Source organism: Paralichthys olivaceus, chromosome 11, assembly GCF_024713975.1.
Source record: "Paralichthys olivaceus isolate ysfri-2021 chromosome 11, ASM2471397v2, whole genome shotgun sequence".
Taxonomy (NCBI): Eukaryota; Metazoa; Chordata; class Actinopteri; order Pleuronectiformes; family Paralichthyidae; genus Paralichthys; species Paralichthys olivaceus.
In genome coordinates this window covers 22,476,402-22,496,539 of record NC_091103.1, presented here as the reverse complement: position 1 = coordinate 22,496,539, position 20,138 = coordinate 22,476,402, and the positions used below count along the sequence as shown (strand labels likewise).

Here is a 20,138-nt window from a genome sequence, read left to right as displayed (position 1 = left end):
GCCGGTTCCCTCGTCTGAACCTGAGCCGGCGAGCCAGGTTAGTCTGACTCTGTAATGGGAGAGTCCGGGGAGCTGGAGGCAGAGCAGGCGAAAGGTCTGCTGGAGCGAGCAGGCTGTAGGACCACAGATCCCCCCCGTTCTAACATTAATTACACTTGAGGCAAATTCATTTGGATTTCTGCCCAGCGAGAGATAAGCTTTTTACTGCAGACAAGGCGAGAGAGGAGCCAGAGAGGACGGGGCGATGCTCTTGATGCGGCGCTGCATGGATCTGCAGTGGTTCTTTTATCAAAGAAAAGTTTCTGCGGCCTTTAATGCCACGTGTGCAGAATTCAATCAACTTGTACTTTACATACGACACGGGATGACCTCTCAAAGTGAAGAACTGTCTGATGCGGCTACATTCAGATCAATCAGAGAAGAAAAGTGAATTTAGGGATATATTTGAGAGCTAAAGTTCATTAGTTTAATTATTATGCATGAATTCCCTATTTTATCAATCAAACTCTTCTGTTTTCTTCTGCTCAAATGTGGGAGTTTTATGTTTTTTTGGTTTCATTTGATTGTAGATTGAAAATCTTTGGATCCCGAGCTGCTCGCCAGACAAACCAGGTTATTTAAGGATATGAACTCGGCTTTGGGAAACTACGACAGGCATTTTTCGTTTTTGTATAGACAAAATTATCATTTTGGTTCAAATTCAAAAGATTGATCAAAATAACAATTGTCTGTAACCCTTGTGCATTGTCATCAATATCTAAGGTGCTACAAATTACAAACACAAAGCATTTAAAAATATACATCACATTTATTTGTACTGACACCAAGAGTCCGTACAGAGTTGTCTTTGTCTATTTGTGTGTTCGGGCACGACAGGTGAGTCCGTACCTGTCGCACACTTCCATACATCCAACAGTCAACTAACTGTATCACCAAGCATCGCTTAATCGCTACCAAAAAACAGAGTTTGACATAGCTGACACACACCACTGTTTCTTTGTCTCTAAAGGTAACACAATGTACAAAAAGCAAGTCTGGAAATAGTAAGATTCTTGGTTCCATAAAAAACATTTTTTTCCTCCTCAATGTGTGAATAAGAAAACAATGCACTTATCTCTACTGAGCTTCTGCTTCATTGCTTGTTAGGCAGCCAAGGGGTAAATTGATGCAGATAAGTAATGAGAAGAAACAGGCCGGCTGATCCCTGTATTACTACCACAGCAGCTTTCCAGGAATTGTTCACGCTCTGTGGAGCCCCAGAGCTGCAGGAGGCGTCTGGAAGTGGTTCGATGCCAGTCAATGCGAGGAACACATGATGTTAAAAAGTAAATGACTAAACAAATCTTTCCACACAATGTACACTACAGTACAACACTACCGTCGATGTCGATGACAACAAAGCAAATCAAAATGTCCGGGGCCTGGAAAGAAACAAGGGAACTAAACAAAAGGGGATGAACTCGGAAGAGCCGAACGTTCACTGGCAGACTCGACCCCCTTCAGCAGGCCTTGGGCCCTTTGAGATGGGAAAGGCCAAAGCAAGCAGGCAGTCAGAGGGAATGAGGGAGCGAAGAGTGGTGGCTCCCTCCGTGGAAACGAGGACGGGCACAGTGGCCTCACCAGGAAGCTGAAGGCACCAGAAGAACCAGGAGCAGTGTGGTCCATGCTAGGCTCTGTGGCAGACAGTGCACCGAGCACTGGTTGCTTTTTGCTCGAACACCTAAGAGGAGCGAGAGAGAACAAGTCACGACCAGAGAAAACACAGATGCGAAACAAACGAATTTATTTTTAATGCTGAACAACTACATTGACACTCAGGGAGTTTGGAGCTATAAATAAATTTCCTTTTTCTTTCTTACGAGGAAGAAAAAAGGGAGCAGTGAAGGACAATGAGGACGAGGAGGAGGAGGAAAACAACAATCCGTCGCCCTGAAGAGCCGGTTGGTCATGTTGCACATTGAGCAGTGTACTTCCTGCTCGTCCTGTTGCTTAGGAGTTAATTGGCTGTGCAGGAGTAGGAAGGTTTGTGTGGGTGAGGTAATTAAAACAGTATTAGCCAAGGAAAACCTGGCTCTCACAACAGCTGCGGTGACTCAATTAAGGGCAGAACATAAGATCTCTCTAAAGAGAAAACAGTCTGAGCATGGAGATTGGATTTCAGTGGTCATGAAAAGAGGTGTGCAGCTGGGAGATAGAGAGGGGAGGAGGTAACAAATACTATTAAGCTTACCGGAGGAGGTGACGACTCGAACCTGGGAGCTGACGGCTCCCTCTCCTCCTTCGCTGAGGGCACGCACCTCCATGATATAGGTGCCTCCCTCTGGCAGTGAGAGCATGGTGGACGGGTTAATGGTTCTTGTCACCTGGTTGTGACCTCTGCCCTCCTGTTTGAGTAACACCTGCAGGACAGAAGCACAAAGTCACTTCAGGTTTACACTGTATACACAGTTCATATGGTGGAGACGAGTAGCAAACACTTTTGTTGGTTGGTTCAGTTTAAAGTTTTCCTTAAACACAGTTATAAAGAAAATGTTCATGTTCAAATGTTAAATTATTATCATCATCAATGATTATTAAATGAGTTGGAACACAACAGTTTGATTGGCATTAAAGTCTTAAATTTAAACCAATGGAGTATTTGGTATAAATAATTATGTCATTAATTACATTGTTAATTAAGCTCAGCCTTAGAGTTTGTAGACACCTTATAATACCAATCCAACAAGCAGTTTGCACCATAGACTGTGTATGAACATGGATGACAAGACAGCTACATCATCTGGATCGCCCCCTGTTGGCTGGCTGCAGTATAGTTCATAAACCCTACCTCCTCCACGTCAGCAAATGGGACATGGACCAAACTAAAAAGTCAAAGTAGACATTAAATAAAGATGGTTTCTGCCATTTCAGGTAGTTCTTTAACACACTTAAATTGTCCAGTAAGTTAGACTTTAATAAGTTATTTGAAGCTATAAGAATGGGGTCATCATATAATTGAAAGCTGAGACAGACTCTGGAAATCGATATTGCAGCCCGACCTTATGATCACTACTGTGCAGACTCTAAATCATCAGCAGCACTCGTATCCAGGATATTTTGGCTTCATTTTTGTGCAGAAGTAGAGACCTGTTATCCATCTTTATCTACAGTCTGGGGTTTGTTCCTCTCATCTCTCAGTCAACTCCTCACATCAAATTTACAGAAAAACAACAAACAAACATACAAAAAGGAAAAGCGAAAATACATATACTAATTTAAATACATACTAATTTATTCTGGAGACCCCTGGGGTCTTTTAGTCAAGGACAAGTACGAGAAAACTTTCGATAGGAATTTACATTTGTAAAAAGCCAACTTTTGGGACTGTTCCCACTTCACCACCGTTAAGTTTCCTGAGTGTTTTGTTCTTTTCAAACTGAGCGGACGAGACTTTGGAAATGGCTCATTACCATGTAACCGATGACATCAGATTCATTTTCTTTTGCCTTCACCGGGTCCCAGCTTAAAGACACGTTGTTGCCCTCTTGAATCCACATGAGGTTGGCTGGAGGTTGAGCCGGAGCTGAGGAGAGAAAGCAAAACTCTTGGAATAGAATTCAAATGGAGTTTTGGACCAATGAGGTCAACCAGCACTCTTTTTACAGGGATATTCAAAGCCATCTTATCATGTAGCCTATGAACTATATATAGCAGTACATGATTCGTGTCAGCACCGCACTCACGGGATTTTCTGGTTTTGGCTGTGACGGCAGCACTCGCAGGACCCTGGCCGATGCTGTTGAAACCTTTCACTATGATGAGATACACACTGTTGCCGTCCAGTCGCGTCAGCACCATGGATGTTTCATTTTTCACGGTTCTTTGTTTTTTTCCCGACTCTTCCTGCTCCATGTCTTTCCAGTAGCTGACCTTTAAACAGAAATTGACGATGTTGGGAAAAAGCCACACTGTTCTAAGACTTCAAAAACATGCACAAAGGTATGCATGCTGCAAGCAAAATGTCACACGCTGTATGTAGATGTACACGTGTGCATTCAAACACAACCTCCAAGCGAAGAATGTACACAGACCTCGTATCCTCTTGGTCTTCCAGGACCAGGGTTGGGAGGTTTCCAAGTGACCCTGATTTCCGATGAAGAAACACTGTGAGCCTTCACATCGGTTGGTGCTTCCCTCGGTTCTGTGAAACAAGGCAAAACGTCATTAAATATAAAAACACTTTAATTTCCACGTGCTCTTTTTAAATCCACACAATCACAAATATCAACTCACCCCCCTCAGCAGAGTGGATGATAACAACTCTGCTGAACGGCCCGTCTCCCTTGTTGTTGTACACTCCGACCTTCACTTCGAACGGGGTGAGGGGAGGGAAGGTCTCGTCTCTGTATTTGTATGTCGTCGAGTCGGCTGAAGTCACCATCTTCTCCTTCCAGCCTCGGGTCCCGTTGGCACGAAATGCGACAATGTACCCGAAGCCCTCGCCGTTTTGGAACTCCTCAGACACAGGCTGAAAGAATCAGAAGGAGAGGAGCAATCACTCGAGCGTGTCTTTCACCGAGTGTAAGTTCAGACCTGGCTCTGCAACTGAAGATTACAGACATTATTTTTCCTCATTTGAGCAGCTTATTCAGTGCAAACAAGGCTTTCATTGAAGAGAAACAAAAAAGCAAGCATAAGTTTTTCCTCTGTGGTATAGTCCCATATAACCCATTTTCAATTTCCTACTCATTTACTGTATCTGTCAGCCAGTGTTGATAAAGATGCCGTCAATCGTGAGTAATGGAAACAAATAATATCTGGCTCAGTCGTGCCCATTATGTTGCTATTTATCTTTCCATGTCTGACAGGAGGATTTTTGTGACAGTAAATGTGTGTGCTGGGTTCGGTGTTAATCCGTGGTCTTCCTGAAGTGGTGAAACTGGGAGCTGCCTGGCTGCTCTGCCTAATCAAATCAAACGCCAATTTATTAAGTGCGCTGGAATCTAATTAAAATAAGAGCTGCAGGGATTCAATCTTTGGCAAAATGTAATAAATGGCAAACACCTGTACACCTGTTTTTGGCAACAAGGCTGCGACTCACACTCTAATGTGCTGATTTGCATACGGGCTTCAAGGGAATATTGTCCCCTGAAGGCATCGCCCAAATAAGCCATCCAGTCCTCAGAGGCAATGGTGGAGGTGTAGTTCACATTTCATTCAACAACGACCAATCAGCAAGACTGACTAATTACAGAGATGATTAGTGGAAATTAATTAGCTACCATCAAAGTTATTATCAGAGCAGGAAATGCTTTTAAAGGTGTGCCAAGGAATATGGGTCTTTTAAAAAACAGCATGAACAAATTAGCTAGTTAAATGTAGAAGCACTTGTGGGTTTGGGTATTGAGATCGTCCCAGATAAGTGTGGAGACTGTGACGGCTGTTCTGACTGAGGTAAATCTTGTGGATGAAATCGTGGGGCCCGCTGAGCTCAGTGACAGTGACGGTGGGGGCATCACTAATGGTCCTCCCAGTGGCTCCCGGAGAAAAAGCGGTGTCTGAGCGTCGCCTCTAATGAGATGGCTGAATGAAGCTGCGGAGACTGTCGAGTCATTCATCCTGCTTAATAACCCTGCCCACCGTGGCCGTCCGAGCTCTGACAACTCTTCACAGGCGATTGGAGAGGCGGAACTGCCGTGCGCTCACATGCCTCGACTGCCAAAAAAGGGTGAACATTCCTGCACTGTCTCCTTTAATATCCATCTGCATTGATCACCGACGGACTCCTGATTTATTTCCAAAAGCACTTAGCAGAAAGGAGAAGAAATAGGGCAGAACTAAAACGACTTAAAATGCCAAGTACCAAAAGGAGGACACTGCATCTAAATAGAACATCACAGCGTTGCCCAGTGATCCTGACACACTTATTGATGGGTGACTACTCCATGTTCCATACAATGATCTCAGAGGAAGCATTAAGAAGTACTTTAATTTTTCAGGTAAAGCCTGTACTTCAGTGAACTGAATAAAAACAGAGCGGACTCAGTAATGTTTACACTCAGTCTGGTGTTCATATTCATCATACCACTTAAATACACTGTGCAATATGCATATATTATTGACCATACTTATCTTATCAGTCACTTTGCTGCTATTGTATGGTGTTTGCGTCCTCATCACCTTGACTTATTTATATTTAATGAATAACTTTACTTTATACTTCTATTTATTATTATTGTTTATTTTTTATATTTGTATATTTCCTCTGTAAACAGGCACAATTTGATTTCAGGATGACACTTTCTGTAAAGGTCATTGATTGTCCCAATGATGGAGGTTTGTATCACTAAAGCTGCAAATTCATCAATCTCATCGAGACAGTATTATAATCATTTTGAGGGAGAAATATGTTCAGCAAGAATCACATTTGTAACTTATAATTGTAACAATACCTTTAATCTTACCATTGCATACCAAGTTCTTTACAATAAAACAAAAATTATAAAATCCGAAACATTAAATTTGACAAGATAAAATACTATAAATACTTTCAACTTTCAATCATACCAATAACTAAGAGTAGATGATACAATAAAAGTGAGTCTGCTAAGGGCCACAGTTAGTGGGGCCCTGCTCCAGGATCTCAGGTAGCGATGATAGGGGGTTAGATACAAAACGTGCACACCTGGTATTAACATCTGTCCTGAGAGATCCGATCACACGTGGTCAGCAATAAGTACGTGTGTTCACACCTGACATTAAAATGCGTCCTGAGTGTGTCTCCTGTGATTACATGTGATGGGAGCCCACTTCCCCTGTCTACATCCAAATTAGCACATGTCAATTGTGTTAAACCAAATTTTGTTATTTTCACCCAATCTGAGTTAACAGATGTGTCTGATGTGTGTGTGTCGGCACGAGCGAGCTAAAGACGTAGAGAGACGAGGTTCTGAATGAATGAATCTCGCGCAGCTGAAAAGAGAGATTTGACCAATTTAATGAAAGTATAGATCAATACTTGGTGATTACTGTTGATATTCTGCCGGTGGTTACAAACAAATAAACGAGGCCACAGATGAAGGCAGGAGCCAAGACATTAAAAACAAGCAAGCAATAAGTAACTTTAAGGGCACTCAGAGAACGCGGCCCTCGTCCTATCTTGCAATGGTGAAAAAGTGAAATAGAAAAATTCACATTTGTCCACACCAAAAATTATCCACCAAGTTTCAATAAAATCAGTGAAATCCACCGACAGCAATGAAAACATAACCTCTTTGGTGGAGTCCATCATTCAAATTGATTCTATTTCGGCGGTTTTATATCAAACTCAGCTCCAGTCGCTGCTTTGTGTAACTGGAATAAAGAGACCCTCTTTTATTGTTCAACATTGGGGTCCTGTATATATTTACGAGGAGGTCGTCACTGCGTCATACTCGGCACGCTAATGACACTCTTGAGTTATAAATAGGAAATGGTCTACCACCAAACACCATCCCATCTGGAATGGACATAATCCTCCATAATGTGCCACCGAGGTGCACTTCTGCTCATGTGAAGGTTATCTTCCCAGTGGCAGTTTGGCTCCCATACTTAATAACTACAAGAATAACTGTCAGTTGCTTCCACATCTGTTCACCGCTCCCCTGTTAATATATCCTTCGACTGATCTCAATTGCAAATTCTCGGCTTTGCTCATAGTAATTCTGAACATGCTGCACCCTGAACCTGGCCGAGAGCCAAGCTGTCCACTTGGAAACGATTCACACTAATATCCTCTTTACTTAGCGAGAGATTTATTACATTTTGTACAATCATTGTCAAGATTGAGAGTACAAACAGATATTCATAAACATCCCTGGATTTATTAGGAACGACTCTGCGACTCAAGGTTAATCATCGTTGTTGGTCTCTTGTGGGACCAAATTTTAAATTCACTACATCTTAATCACTCGACCGGCTGCTGCGGCTCTGGGTAATATATAGCGTAGCTGGCCTTCTTTGAGCTTTGTCGACAAATTCTCTAATTGTGACCAAGTTGTGCCCTCAAACTCTGACACCCTGGATGGTTAAGTAAATTTCCAGCACAATAAAACATGAACCTGTTTAAAATGCAATGAGCTATGACTTTGAGGTTGTGCTACTATTAACGATAAACGAGGCGTCTGTGTCCACAGCCAACAACACGTGCACATATGCTCTATAACTCGACATAAGGAGAGCCAATGAGGGGACCCTGACAATGAGAGACACTAACCACTACCAGCAAATGTCATTAAATCGCAATTTTTTCTGCTTTAGAGCTGTTACGAATACAATTGAGTTTTGTCTTTTTCCATTTATTTGAATTATCTCTCTCTATATATCTTACTAAAGTAAATGCTAACGTTGTGTTTTTCAGATCAACATGTATCGTCTTTACTGTGGCCGACATGACGTCATCCTGTTTCTCAATTAATTAAGTGTATTTAGAGACATTACTTGAATTCGGGAGGCTAATAGTACCCACAAGATGCTAACAGTCCCAATGTTAAAATAAGCATTTAAGTCATTTTCCACTAAGACTGAGAGATCGACTTCGACTGATAACTTCTCGAGTCCCACAGCATGGCAACAGCAAGCGTGTCTCAACCATCATCACCAAAAAGTGTCTCCTGGAAACAATTGTGTTGTGTTGTTAATTTTAGTGAGTATCTGGTTGTGTTGTGAATACTGGCAGCATGTTTTGCATATATGTTGTCAGTTTGATGAATATGTTTTGTGGCTCTTTGTATGTGTTTCCTTAAAAGTCCAGTGTGTAAGATTTAGGTGAAAGGGAACTATAGGCAGAAATTTAATGTAGAATAATCCTCATGATTTTCACTAGTTCATTTCATCTAAATTATATGAATTGTAGTTTTCTTTACCCCAGAAAAGGCCCTTTATATTTAAATACTTTATATTTACATCGAGGGGGTCCTCTCTACGGAGGCCGCCATGTTTTTTATATTAGTCCAGACTGGACAAACTTAACACCTTTTGAGTTTAAATTAAAGCTACCACAGTTTTTTTTTTCATGTTTGGACTGTCTCTTTAAGTTGCATTGCCACCGTACTTTGTAATAAAATAAAATAAAATATTTATGTTGTATCATTTATTGCTCTTGTGACTTAAATCCATCTAGGACCAGTTTAATTTTCCGTATCCCACTGCAGTTGCTTTCTTTTACAATAACCACTACAACCTCTGCTCTCATGGAAAACCACTCTACCCCAGTGACCACTCTCTAATCTGTCTGTGGAGATTCTCAGTCTTCCAGGTCACAGTTAACCAAAAGGGGCTGAATTGAGGGCAAATCAATTCAACTCTACTTGGATCTTTCTCATCTGGTTTGTTCCTTCTTGAAACAGCTGAAGCCAGCTCGACCTGATCAAATCCTCCAGTGAGGAGTTAAAACTCAGTAAAACGGAGTCCGAGAAAATCCTGTGGAATGCTGCAGCAAATGTGTCTATACCCTCTCTCCCGTCTGAAATGGAAAAAGGTCATCCAGCCCTAATGATGGGTTCTCACCTGAGCCCTCTCGTGACTCACAGACCCTCTCTTCCACCGATAGCTGTTAGGACCACAACCGCACCTCTGTGTTATTCCACTGGATATAATGTGCATCACACTCGACGTTTTCTATCAGAGGGGTCACTGTTCCCTGGGAGCTGAGTGCATCCTCAACTGTGTTATTTTATCGTTGTCCCTGCAGCTGTGGTGCTGTGCAGTTTGTCTACCAATAAAGACTTCCACAATATAAAAAAATATGTGAGCTGTCTTCTTATTTTAGCTGCATATTGTACATTAGTTCGGATACATTTTTCAGAAAAATCCTTCAGCAACACGTTAAGCTTTTCATGGGGGTGTTGACTAACCTGACCTTTAATCACAGTCCCCACTAAATGCAACCATTTATAATGTTCCAAGTTTAAGACTTCATTTGTCTAACTTAAATCTGTGTGAGTACTTTTCATTTATTAAGTCGTCTTCCAGTAAAATATTAAAGCTCCAGTGTGTAGGATTTAGGTGAAAGGGATCTATTGGCAGAAATTGAATATAAAATAATCCTAGTGATAGACAACTGAAGATTTTCACAGGTTCTCTTTTTTGTTTGGAATGGGAACAACCTCACCTCTAGATGTCTTCACACTGAACCTTTAAATGAGATATATTCAGGCTCAGATTTAATTTGGGTTGTGGTTCAGTTCAGAAAACATCCCTCTACTCACGCTGTCCATTGCTGCAGCTCCTCTTTTCAGCCTCTGTCTGTTGTGATCGCTCAACTGCTTCCAGCGCGAGTATGAAATGTTGGCCTCCGCTCTCACTTTACCTGGCTCTGTAAGGGAGTGTGCCAGACTAGCCGCTAGCCATGCATTATGCAGATGTGTTTTTTTTTAGTGAACGTATATGCTGGACTACTGATGAGAGGTTTCAGGAGGAGCATTTTCTGTGGGGGAGAGTAGCACCATGGAATTTGGGCTTCTTAACTTCTTTACTTTGCTTTTAAGTCACAACCAACCTATATGCACTAGATGAAAGAAAGACGGGAAAACTTGAATCTTAATTTTTACGACTAATACGATCAATAACATTTCTGCTTGAATTTAAGCCTAAGCTCTTTTTCTACTGGATAAAAATAAAGCATCCATTCTTACCAAAACTAAGTTCAACACAGAAATACCTTCAGAAAATCCTTCTGAACATCTTTCTTCCTCCACTTTAAGAACATCTCCTGACTCTTCTCATCATTTTCTCACTCGAGCTGCTGAAACGACTCCTCTATGTTTTAATTAGATCCCACTTTGATGGTTCAGGGAATAGGAAGGAAAGAAAACGCAGGTCCCCAGCACACTGAGTGAAACTACCACCCATCATATCCCGACTAAAGCAAATGCAACTGACTGTAAACAGTCAATCACCTGCATCTGAAAATCATCAGAGCGTTTTTTTTCCTCAAGCGCAGGAACGACAAGGACAAGCGTCATCCATCAACCAAGTTTTATCCCCCTTAATAATGTCTGACAAGTATTCCCAGGCAGTAAAAACTGACGCTATTTAATGAATGCCACATGCAGCAGCAACCGCTACATGATTATTAAGTCATACACACATGCAGGATTTATTATTTAGTGACAGATGAAATCCTATAGGATCATGCTGAAGCTGTGGTTTCATTGCAGATGTTTAAAGGGAGCATTGCTTGTTTTCTCTCCTGGATCAAGCTGCAGAAATGCTCTGAGCAGCGGGTGGGTGATTATACATTTTCCCTCACATTTCAGTACTGGAGGCACGGCTTTGTTCCAGAGGGTCACAAGCAGAAAGGTTCAGTATTACTGGCTTATAAAGTGAAGAATAAACTCATCAAAATCAACATTTCTATTTATTTTGTCATATATTATGTTTTTTGGAATTATATCTGTTATTAGAGTAAAAAGTACTTTTCTTGTTTTAGATAAGTAAATCATTTTAATACTTCTTCTAAAACTAAGGACCTTCTTACTTTGTCATAAAAACACAGCCATGTCAATTGTTTTTGAAATAGCTCTGATTAAAAAAAATCAATATAGTGATCCACTTCACTGGCAAGCTATGTCTTACAAATGAACAGATTATTTCTCTTATGAATCTTATGGAATGCTTTTCAGGATACCTTGTAATCCGGAGACTATTAACTATTAACCTGAGGGTGGCCACAGGTCAATCAAATACCTAACAAATTGCAGTTTCACTTGCAGGTGAAACTGCAGAGAAGCATTTATATGGCAAGTACAAAATTACCAGTAATTGAAAACATAAAAGATCCCAGCCAAACCCCGAAATTCAAACCAAGAGCCTTCTTGCTGCGAGGCGACCACTGCAACACCCAAAATGTATTGATGTTTAAGAAACACCATTTCATTCTATTCATTCTAACGCTGTTGATGGAGCAGGTCTAGTGTGATGATAGAAATAGTTCATCCGCCACAATTGAGGCGAATAGATGCTAATACCACACATCATTTATTTTAGACTAAGTCAATGTCTGTTTTAAACCTTGGAATGGTCACATATTCTGAAATGAATAGCATTCAAATTATACAGGAAACTTTGGTTGAACTCTGAATAATAGTTTTAAGATTCAAATTTGAATTTCAGCCTCTTTACAAAGCACCTTGGATTTCAAGGCCTTTCTCACATACGTAGGTAGATATCATAATTATGAAAATAAGAGATTTGAAAACACTTCACGCTTTGAATGTCAAGTCGTTGACAGTCCTCGATACAACAAGACGCTGCAAAGATGAAGTGAGAGGAGACAAAATAAAAGCTTCCATTAACCCCTGTTTATTCAACAAAAGAGAATTGCAGTTTGCTGAAACACCAGGCCCACTGTGACATTTGTGTTTTTGCATGTGCGCTGTCATGCTCGTTCTACAGAGAGACTTTGGCAGAGGACCTACCTCCCATGAGATGACCAGTTCATGCCTGCGGCCATTTCCACCACTAACATTCGCTGGTGCCACTGATGGGACTGTGTGAAAGAGAAAAAAGGGTTAACACCGCCTCACTGATGCAACACTGCAAACTCACTCACTCACTAAATGTGTTTTTAACATTGTTTACATGCCCAACATCAATTTGACCTACATTTCACCGATGATTGGAATGTTAATCATAAAGATTATAAAATGCATCGTGTGTGTAAAGAAACATTTAACAGTAGCAGAAAACAAAACATCACCCTGAAAGCAATACACGGTTCCAGAGTCAGGTTTTGACTTTTACACCCTTTTTCCTGGCATGTGGATCATTGCTGTAGGATGGATTAACACGACCGTGTGGAGATACAGTAATTAGTCTGTTAATTATGATGAAGGAGATTAAACGTATAAAAAACGCCACTTCTGATTGACCACTGACCTTTGTAATTATTACATATTAGGGATGAAGAAAACATCCGGCAGCAGCAGCAGCAGCAGATCCAGACTGTGTCGGTGAATTCTTGCTCGCTTTAAATGCTGTATTCTGCTGTGTCTTTGCCTCTGGGCATTAAAGGAGTGGCTGCATTAACAGAAACACTAAACTTCTTGAAATTCATGTACGCATCTTATTGATTTTGAACGTCCCCATTAAAACCGAGCACATTAACAAGGGGAACATGACATGTCCGTGAAGTGGTGGGTGAGGGCACAATACATTTTCAGTTTGACGTGACAGCAGCGTATATCTGCACTGATGGCACACAGGATTTACCTGCTTCTTTAGTCCTCACTCCTCTCGAAGGCGCACTGGGATCTCCGGTCCCGATGGCATTGCTCGCCACGACCCTGAACTCATACTCCACCCAGGGGTTGAGCTCCACAGCAATAGCTGACTCCATGTTCCCGGTCACTGGGTCTGGGTCTGCACACAAGAGTGGTGCTTGTGTATTTATTTATTCAGGACAAGCGCCACACTACAACAGCTGCACTTTTCTTCAGCTTTAAGGGTGTTTGACAGTGGTCTCATCCGTATCGAGTGCTGAACAATGTAAGAATCACAGACCTTTAAATGTAAAGTCCCCCCGAAGAACAATCAGGCAGGAAAATGATGCTGAACGTACTGAAAAGGCGAACGGGGAGTTTGTTTATGGCAGTCACCTGGTCTCAATCAGGCAACAGCAGGTGTTTCACTGAAGGAAGCAAACAAGAGGACTCTATAGATGCAGTTCCAGTGTGTCTTTTAATATCTGTGGGCTGTAGCCTGAAGGCCATCTTTAACAAAGTATTTTATATGATTGAACACAGTGACTTTATATGATCACTTCAAGGCTGTGTCGCCTGAAATTGAGAAATAATTCCTACACTGTTTATATGGTGGGTTGTAAATAAAGGTGGACTGTGCATCACCAGTTCCTCCAACTATCCAGAAATGAGCCAAAATATCCTGTTTACAAACGCTGCTATCTTGCTGCAATCATATTGTGCAGTAGTGAGTCGGGGGATGGAGCCACAGTAGCAAGGTCCCGCCCATGCACTTGCTCGACCAATTATTTGCCAGTGACGGCTGCCTTTGGATTGCTGAGGGTCCAGATAGAAGCATCGAGGGCCTCTGTGGTAGTTGCCCTCAAACTGTGGAACATTCTGCCCCTCCAGTCCAGGACCTCATCAACTCTGGATACTTAAAACTTGCCTGAAAACCCTGTTGAGTTATTTATGTGGTTTTACCTCATTTTATCGCTGTTTGTTTTATCTTTTTATGTGTCTCCCCTTCTTTTGAAACACAACGTGTGCTTTGACTAGTTTTGTTTGGTCCATGTCCCGTCATGGTGGAGGCAGGGTTAATGATCTATATGTGGCCAGCCATGGGGGGGCAATCAAACACATTGGCATCACAATTGGGAGTCTTCCTGTCATCCATCTTTAGACACACTGCTTCCAGCGCTTCAACCTCGTCTTTTGTTTCATTTTAAATTCCAATGTGGTGGAAAACAGAGCCCAACAAAATAACACTGTCTTTGCTCGTTTGAACAGTGAAACACCTTCTCTTAGGATTCTCTGTAATTTGGCATATTCTTAAAAGAGCTGGTGATGATACAGACTTTTTCTGAAACCTGGCATATGCTGTTTTGATGCCTGAACAACAACTCACTGGCAGCTTTTTGGACATTTGGGCGTATAACTCATTACATAGTGGAAAGCTGATTTCAAAGCTGAGTAACTACAAACTACATCCTGAGATGCAACAAGAAAAATCTAGTTTATGAATTTATTTTCAACTAATCTAACATCTTCAGGGACGCCATGATCAAGCTTTGTCAATATTGACTCTGCAGCAGAACACAAACATTGACTGAAAGCATATCCATGTCACAAATGAACCAGAGGTCTCTCTAACTAAAGCAATGTTCGGCGAAGCAGCAGAGCTTACGTCCTTATCATCCGACGCAGCTCACAATGAGACCACTCAGTCAAGCAAGCTCCCATTCAAACACCAGCTGATAACTGTGTTTGCAGGGAGTGGGAGCTAAAAGCGCTATCTGCTTTATGCAAATCTTAACAAGTTCAACACCGACAATACATCACACAAGCCTAATTGTGCTTTATCGAATTAAACATGGTTGAGGAGACATGATGTGAGAGGAATGTACACAAAGTATGATTTATATATCTGTGGGGATGAATCGTTATCACAACTTCAACGCTGCTTTTATTACCAAAGGGCATATTAAGATGGATTATACACAAAGCTTAGCGAGCCTTCATCCCTTAACTGATTGTTTTTCACTGTCAAGGTACAGAAAAGAGGAAAAAGTGCCTTAATGCCAAATGGACAAGAATAAGTGTCATAATTCAAGCCCGAAAGGTTAATTTTGCACTAACTGCTGATAGGAAACAGAATAAAATTAAAACCAATGACATTTGAAATAGGCTCAAATTACTTTCTGCTATAAGCTCTTCTGAACAATAGCCCTGTTCAAATGTAAAAGGGAAACGGGAAAGAGGACTGCACTTTAACTTCGGGTGGCTGAGAATTGTTGTCCAGATTGACAGAAGCTTGATCCGTTACTTTCTGGATGGGATTTAAAAGACTGATGGCAATAATATATAAAAGTAAATTGCCACGAGAGTGTTTAATTACATGTCCTTAAAACGGCAGCCTCACTCTGATTCACAGTCTTTGTACATGACTCTGGGCAGGATTAAAGCCTTTATATGGCCCCACCTTAACCTTCCAGATCGAGGGGCTGCAATTTTCTCCTTATTGATTACCTGTTTTGACAGTTTGCCAGCCTAATGAAAATGGGCTGCGGGCCTGTAAATTATAGGTGCTGATAGGGCTGTGATTGTCGAGGCCACGAGTCCAGGACAGGGTGGCTGTGGTGTCTGTGATCTCTTCCACTATCACCACTCCGGGGGGTCCAGGAGGACCTGAGGAAAACGAGAGGTGACACAAACAAGAAATTACAGGTGTGGATGGATGATGCACGGAGGGAAAAAGAAAAGCAGTTGTTTGGATTCATCCTGAACTGGTCCATTGTGTGATGTCTTCATCATGGATACTATTTATTACTGATGGATGCAACCATGCGAGCATTCAAAAGGATGCACAGTTGTGTGCATGTGGTGACAACACCAGTTCCCTGTTGTAATCTTTGTACAAAGAAACAGCAGACGAGAACACGTCATCCTATACTGAACCAGGATTTGGGCAGACACGGTCCTGCTGCCAGAAATTTCATGCTGATAAAGGGATACTAACTGATGTTGTCTTTTTTTTTTTTTAGGGGGGGGGGGGATTCAGACGGCAGTTTGCCAGTTCTGCTGAGCATGACTGTGCTGCAGACCTTCCGATGTTTTAATACAGCCAAACATATGTTTACCTCGCTATTCAATAGTAAATGTAATCTGCAAGTACAGCAAATGTCTAAGGACTCTGGGGGGAACAGCTGTAAATGAAAAGTGGGCAGCTGGTACGCTCCATGAAAACCAATCTACTGTGTCCCCCAAAAAGTGCCCGTTAGAAGGTTACGCTGAAAGGTGCATTTGCATGTCGGGACATTAAGATGACTTTTGTGTTACCATGGGAACAGCACCCTCTTTGTAATGAGGCCAATACCAATGCATAAACCCTCCGCTGTACATGAGGTAATCTGAACTGACAATCATTGAAATACACTGAATACAAAGGTTGACATGGCTGAAATATTTCCTTTAAGATATACATTCATATACAGGAGCAAGATCAATGTATCAGTTGGCTGTGAAGAAATGTCCGATACTTCAAAATAAAATAACGGACACTAAGAGGCAATTTGACATTAAAGGAGAAAACCAAATTCAAATTAAATCATTTAATTTATACTAATAATAAAAAATGATGTAAAATAGATAAATAAACAAACTGTATTCCTGATCGTAATATAAGATAAAAAGTAGTATATTATTAATTATTATAATATTGAATTATTGCCTGACCTGAAACAAACTAACTCATGTTAAAGTTTTGGTTGATTTACAGATTCAAAGAACATTATATCTTATCTTAAACTATATAAAGCTGCGTCACCCAGAGACAACACGCTGCTCAGATAATGATCTCCATGTTACAATATCAGCAACACTCAGACACAGCCACACAATCAGATCACTAGACAGTTCAGCCAATCTGCTCAACAGCTCATATCAAACTCACTCATGCAGACAGACCGTCTGTCCGGCCATATTCACAGTGACCGTAAAAATTAGTCAAGATGATCAAAAGGGGCCAATAATCTGGGAATTGTCTCTAATGTCTAATTGGCCAACTCCTCGGACCTGCTGCACTGAAAACACATTTCTGGCTAATTTCCGTGATTCACAGTAACTGCTTTACAGAATAGATTCACTGACAATAGTTAAGAACCCATATGTGCACTGATTGAGACGTGCATGTTGTTATTATTATTCCCCTTCAGCCCAAAAACTCTTCTCAGAGCGTCCTGGAGTAAACTTCATAATAAAATATGTGAATTCTGCTTTAGGGTGCTGATTCAATTCAAGGAGGGGCATCAGTGAAGATGTTGCATTGCACTGGTGCACAGACAGATAACAAGCTCACCTCGCACAAGAAGCTCGGCCTCTGCAAACACCGTGTCAGCGCTGGTCTGGGCCCGGCACCCATACTTCCCAGCATGCTTCAGCAATATGCTCCGAATCATCAGATCCACTGTCGAGGACTGCTGCAATTTGTAAAGCAAAGCAAGAAAAAAGGAGTTAGGTATTTAGAAGAGCAAAGTGTAAATGTGCTTAGCAAGAGAAAGTGTGATTCCTCTACATCCTGTAGAGGCTCATGTGGTTTGAGAGATTCCTGTTTAATTCAGGTGCTCGCTTGCTGCTACATTCTTCAGCCGCCCGTATTTTCTCTGTTGAAATGAGAAATGCCTCAGGCAAAACTGGGAATAATTCAAGGTCTACAGGCAGCTGTTTAGTACGAAACCTGATTAAAATTACAAACCATGCATCAGCCAGGAATCTGTGCTGCCTGTAAAGGGATGTCACTGCAAATACTTTCCCTTCAGAGCATGGGTAGTAGTAGAGGACACATCCAGGCAGATGTGACTTTAACATCCAATGCCAGAGATAAAGACGTAACTAAATCTTCCCAGTCGTTGGCGAATTACTTCTTTTGTCAGGAGAGGGGAAATCTAAACTTAAATTAATCTTAAAGCCTCATAATGTTTTTAGGAAGGGAGTAATATCTAAATCTTTTTTTTGAGTTCAATTTACTTCTTTTGCTTCTAAAACTGGAAAATAATCAAAAGTATAATAACTGTCTCAATGCAAGGGCTGTCCTTTCAGCCAACAAATACGTCCTTCCTCTTTTCCTATCCTAACATATCCTAGGATTCATTGCATGCTGGGAACAAAGCTAACCATCTGTGTGGTTGAGCTGCAGCGGTTGCAGCCGTTCAAAGTAGCTAACTATGTGACAGGACGAATGAATGTGTATATTCAGTAAATTACATTTATTACTCTGCCATAGAGTTACATGCAGTAGCTCATACAAATCAGCTAGTGTGGTATATCTCTAATCGTTCTACACTCTGCAGAATAGATGGTGGATATTCTTCTGAGCACAATGGCCAAGTAAACCAAAGGGACGAGGAAAACACGGAGGTCAAAATGGGTCCTTCTATAATAAAAGGGGTTTAAAGGTGACAGTTAACAATGTTGATGTTGAAGTGGGAGAAAAGGTTTAATCTTTTATCCGGTTTATGTATATTTCACTTTAGTTTGGATCATTTCTATGACTTCTTCCTCAGAGGACCTTTAGTCCCTCCAATATTTCAAACCTTTAAGTCAAACAGAGTTCTTACGTTTCAGCAGTGACCTAATGACGACGCAGTTGTCGAGTATTGATTCATAACGTGGTTTTACAATGCCATAATTTAATGATTTGATGAATAATAAGGAAGATGAGCGTAGACCATGTTATTTGTTTACAAACGCCATTATATTAATTCACCTTGATAAAGTTTCACATTATTAGTATTAGTCTTCTTCTAATTCATATATATTCATTCCTACTTATTTCCTACTTATTCTAAATCATCGCTGACCTTGTTTCAAACTTTATTTCCTTTCAGGGCCATAAATAAACTACTCTTATAGCATATGACTGTGTGATTCAATAAAGTTCTGACCTTTGGTCTAACTAGTTATCTTCTCCTCTGTAAGTGTTTGGTGCAATAATTAGAAAACATTAACTACGTAAAGAGAAGAAATAGAAACAACTCACTCATTTAACTTAAAGAGGTTGATTCACAATATCAGCAAGCTTGGGGCAAAAACAAACAGATGAAAAACTGACTCTGAGTCTGCTCTTACTCTTGCTCTTACGGTTTGGATGTATTCAAAGTGGCCGCCGTCCTGCTGGAAGTTGATTGGTCTCTGGTTGAAGAACCACTGGAAGGCCACGTCCAGCGACGTGTCATGTGTCGCCTTGCAGCTCAGCACCACGCTCTCGCCCACAGTGACCTCCACTCTGACCGGGCTAAGCTCCACACGCATGGCCTCTGGAAGCACAAAGCTGCTGCACTGTCACCTCAGGCTAACCCGACGCGGCTGCATTTGACTGTCACATCACTGCCAGAGCGACCACGAAAACCAACGCTGACCTTGTGGTGAGGTTCTCGTGACACTCACCTTTGCCAGAGAGGAAGTCCCAAATACCCTGAACTAGACTGTGTACGGTTCATCTGTGGCTCTGCTCAAATCTGGCATTAACATCTTGTAAAATCCGACCACAAGCAGACTTCAGTTCAAACCTGGCATTAGAATGCGTCTCCATGTGTCTCTGCAGTGACCACTTCCTCGCTCTTTATGCAAATACACTTGTCCATCACTTCTGTTCGCAAAAAACAAATTATGTTCTTGAATCTAGTTGTCTTTCAAATTTGACATTTTTGCTCTGTCCTCTGAGTTTACGGCTCCTCTGTTTCATCCTGAGATTGTTCTTCCAGTCTCACGTCTGTCACGTCGCTGTCAATTTCCCGGGATATTTTTCTGCTGTTATCTCACATGGGCTCAGGCAGACATTCTGCAGACATGTTTGTAGAGGGCTGGCAGGATAAGTTCCAGTAAACGTCTGGAGTTGTAGAGCCAGAGGACGACAGATGAGTAGTAGGGCCAGGACACAGT

General features: G+C 41.4%; 1 protein-coding gene across 2 annotated transcripts in view; it reads right to left on the bottom strand.

Moving 5' to 3' along the window:
* Positions 1-788: 788 nt before the first annotated feature.
* Positions 789-20,138, bottom strand: part of cntn5 (contactin 5) — a 102,057-nt gene continuing 82,707 nt past the window's right edge. The window contains exons 14-24 of one of the 2 annotated variants that reach the window (XM_020087986.2): positions 19,326-19,513; positions 17,557-17,677; positions 15,729-15,887; positions 13,231-13,380; positions 12,438-12,508; positions 4,273-4,507; positions 4,071-4,180; positions 3,723-3,909; positions 3,450-3,562; positions 2,231-2,399; positions 789-1,720 (exon numbers count right to left, since the gene is read on the bottom strand). In XM_020087986.2, coding sequence (XP_019943545.2) covers positions 1,617-1,720; positions 2,231-2,399; positions 3,450-3,562; positions 3,723-3,909; positions 4,071-4,180; positions 4,273-4,507; positions 12,438-12,508; positions 13,231-13,380; positions 15,729-15,887; positions 17,557-17,677; positions 19,326-19,513 — 1,607 coding nt within the window. In that variant the 3' untranslated portion in view covers positions 789-1,616. The remainder of the gene's footprint in view (positions 1,721-2,230; positions 2,400-3,449; positions 3,563-3,722; positions 3,910-4,070; positions 4,181-4,272; positions 4,508-12,437; positions 12,509-13,230; positions 13,381-15,728; positions 15,888-17,556; positions 17,678-19,325; positions 19,514-20,138) is intronic. The other variant, XM_020087987.2, reaches the window with a different exon arrangement.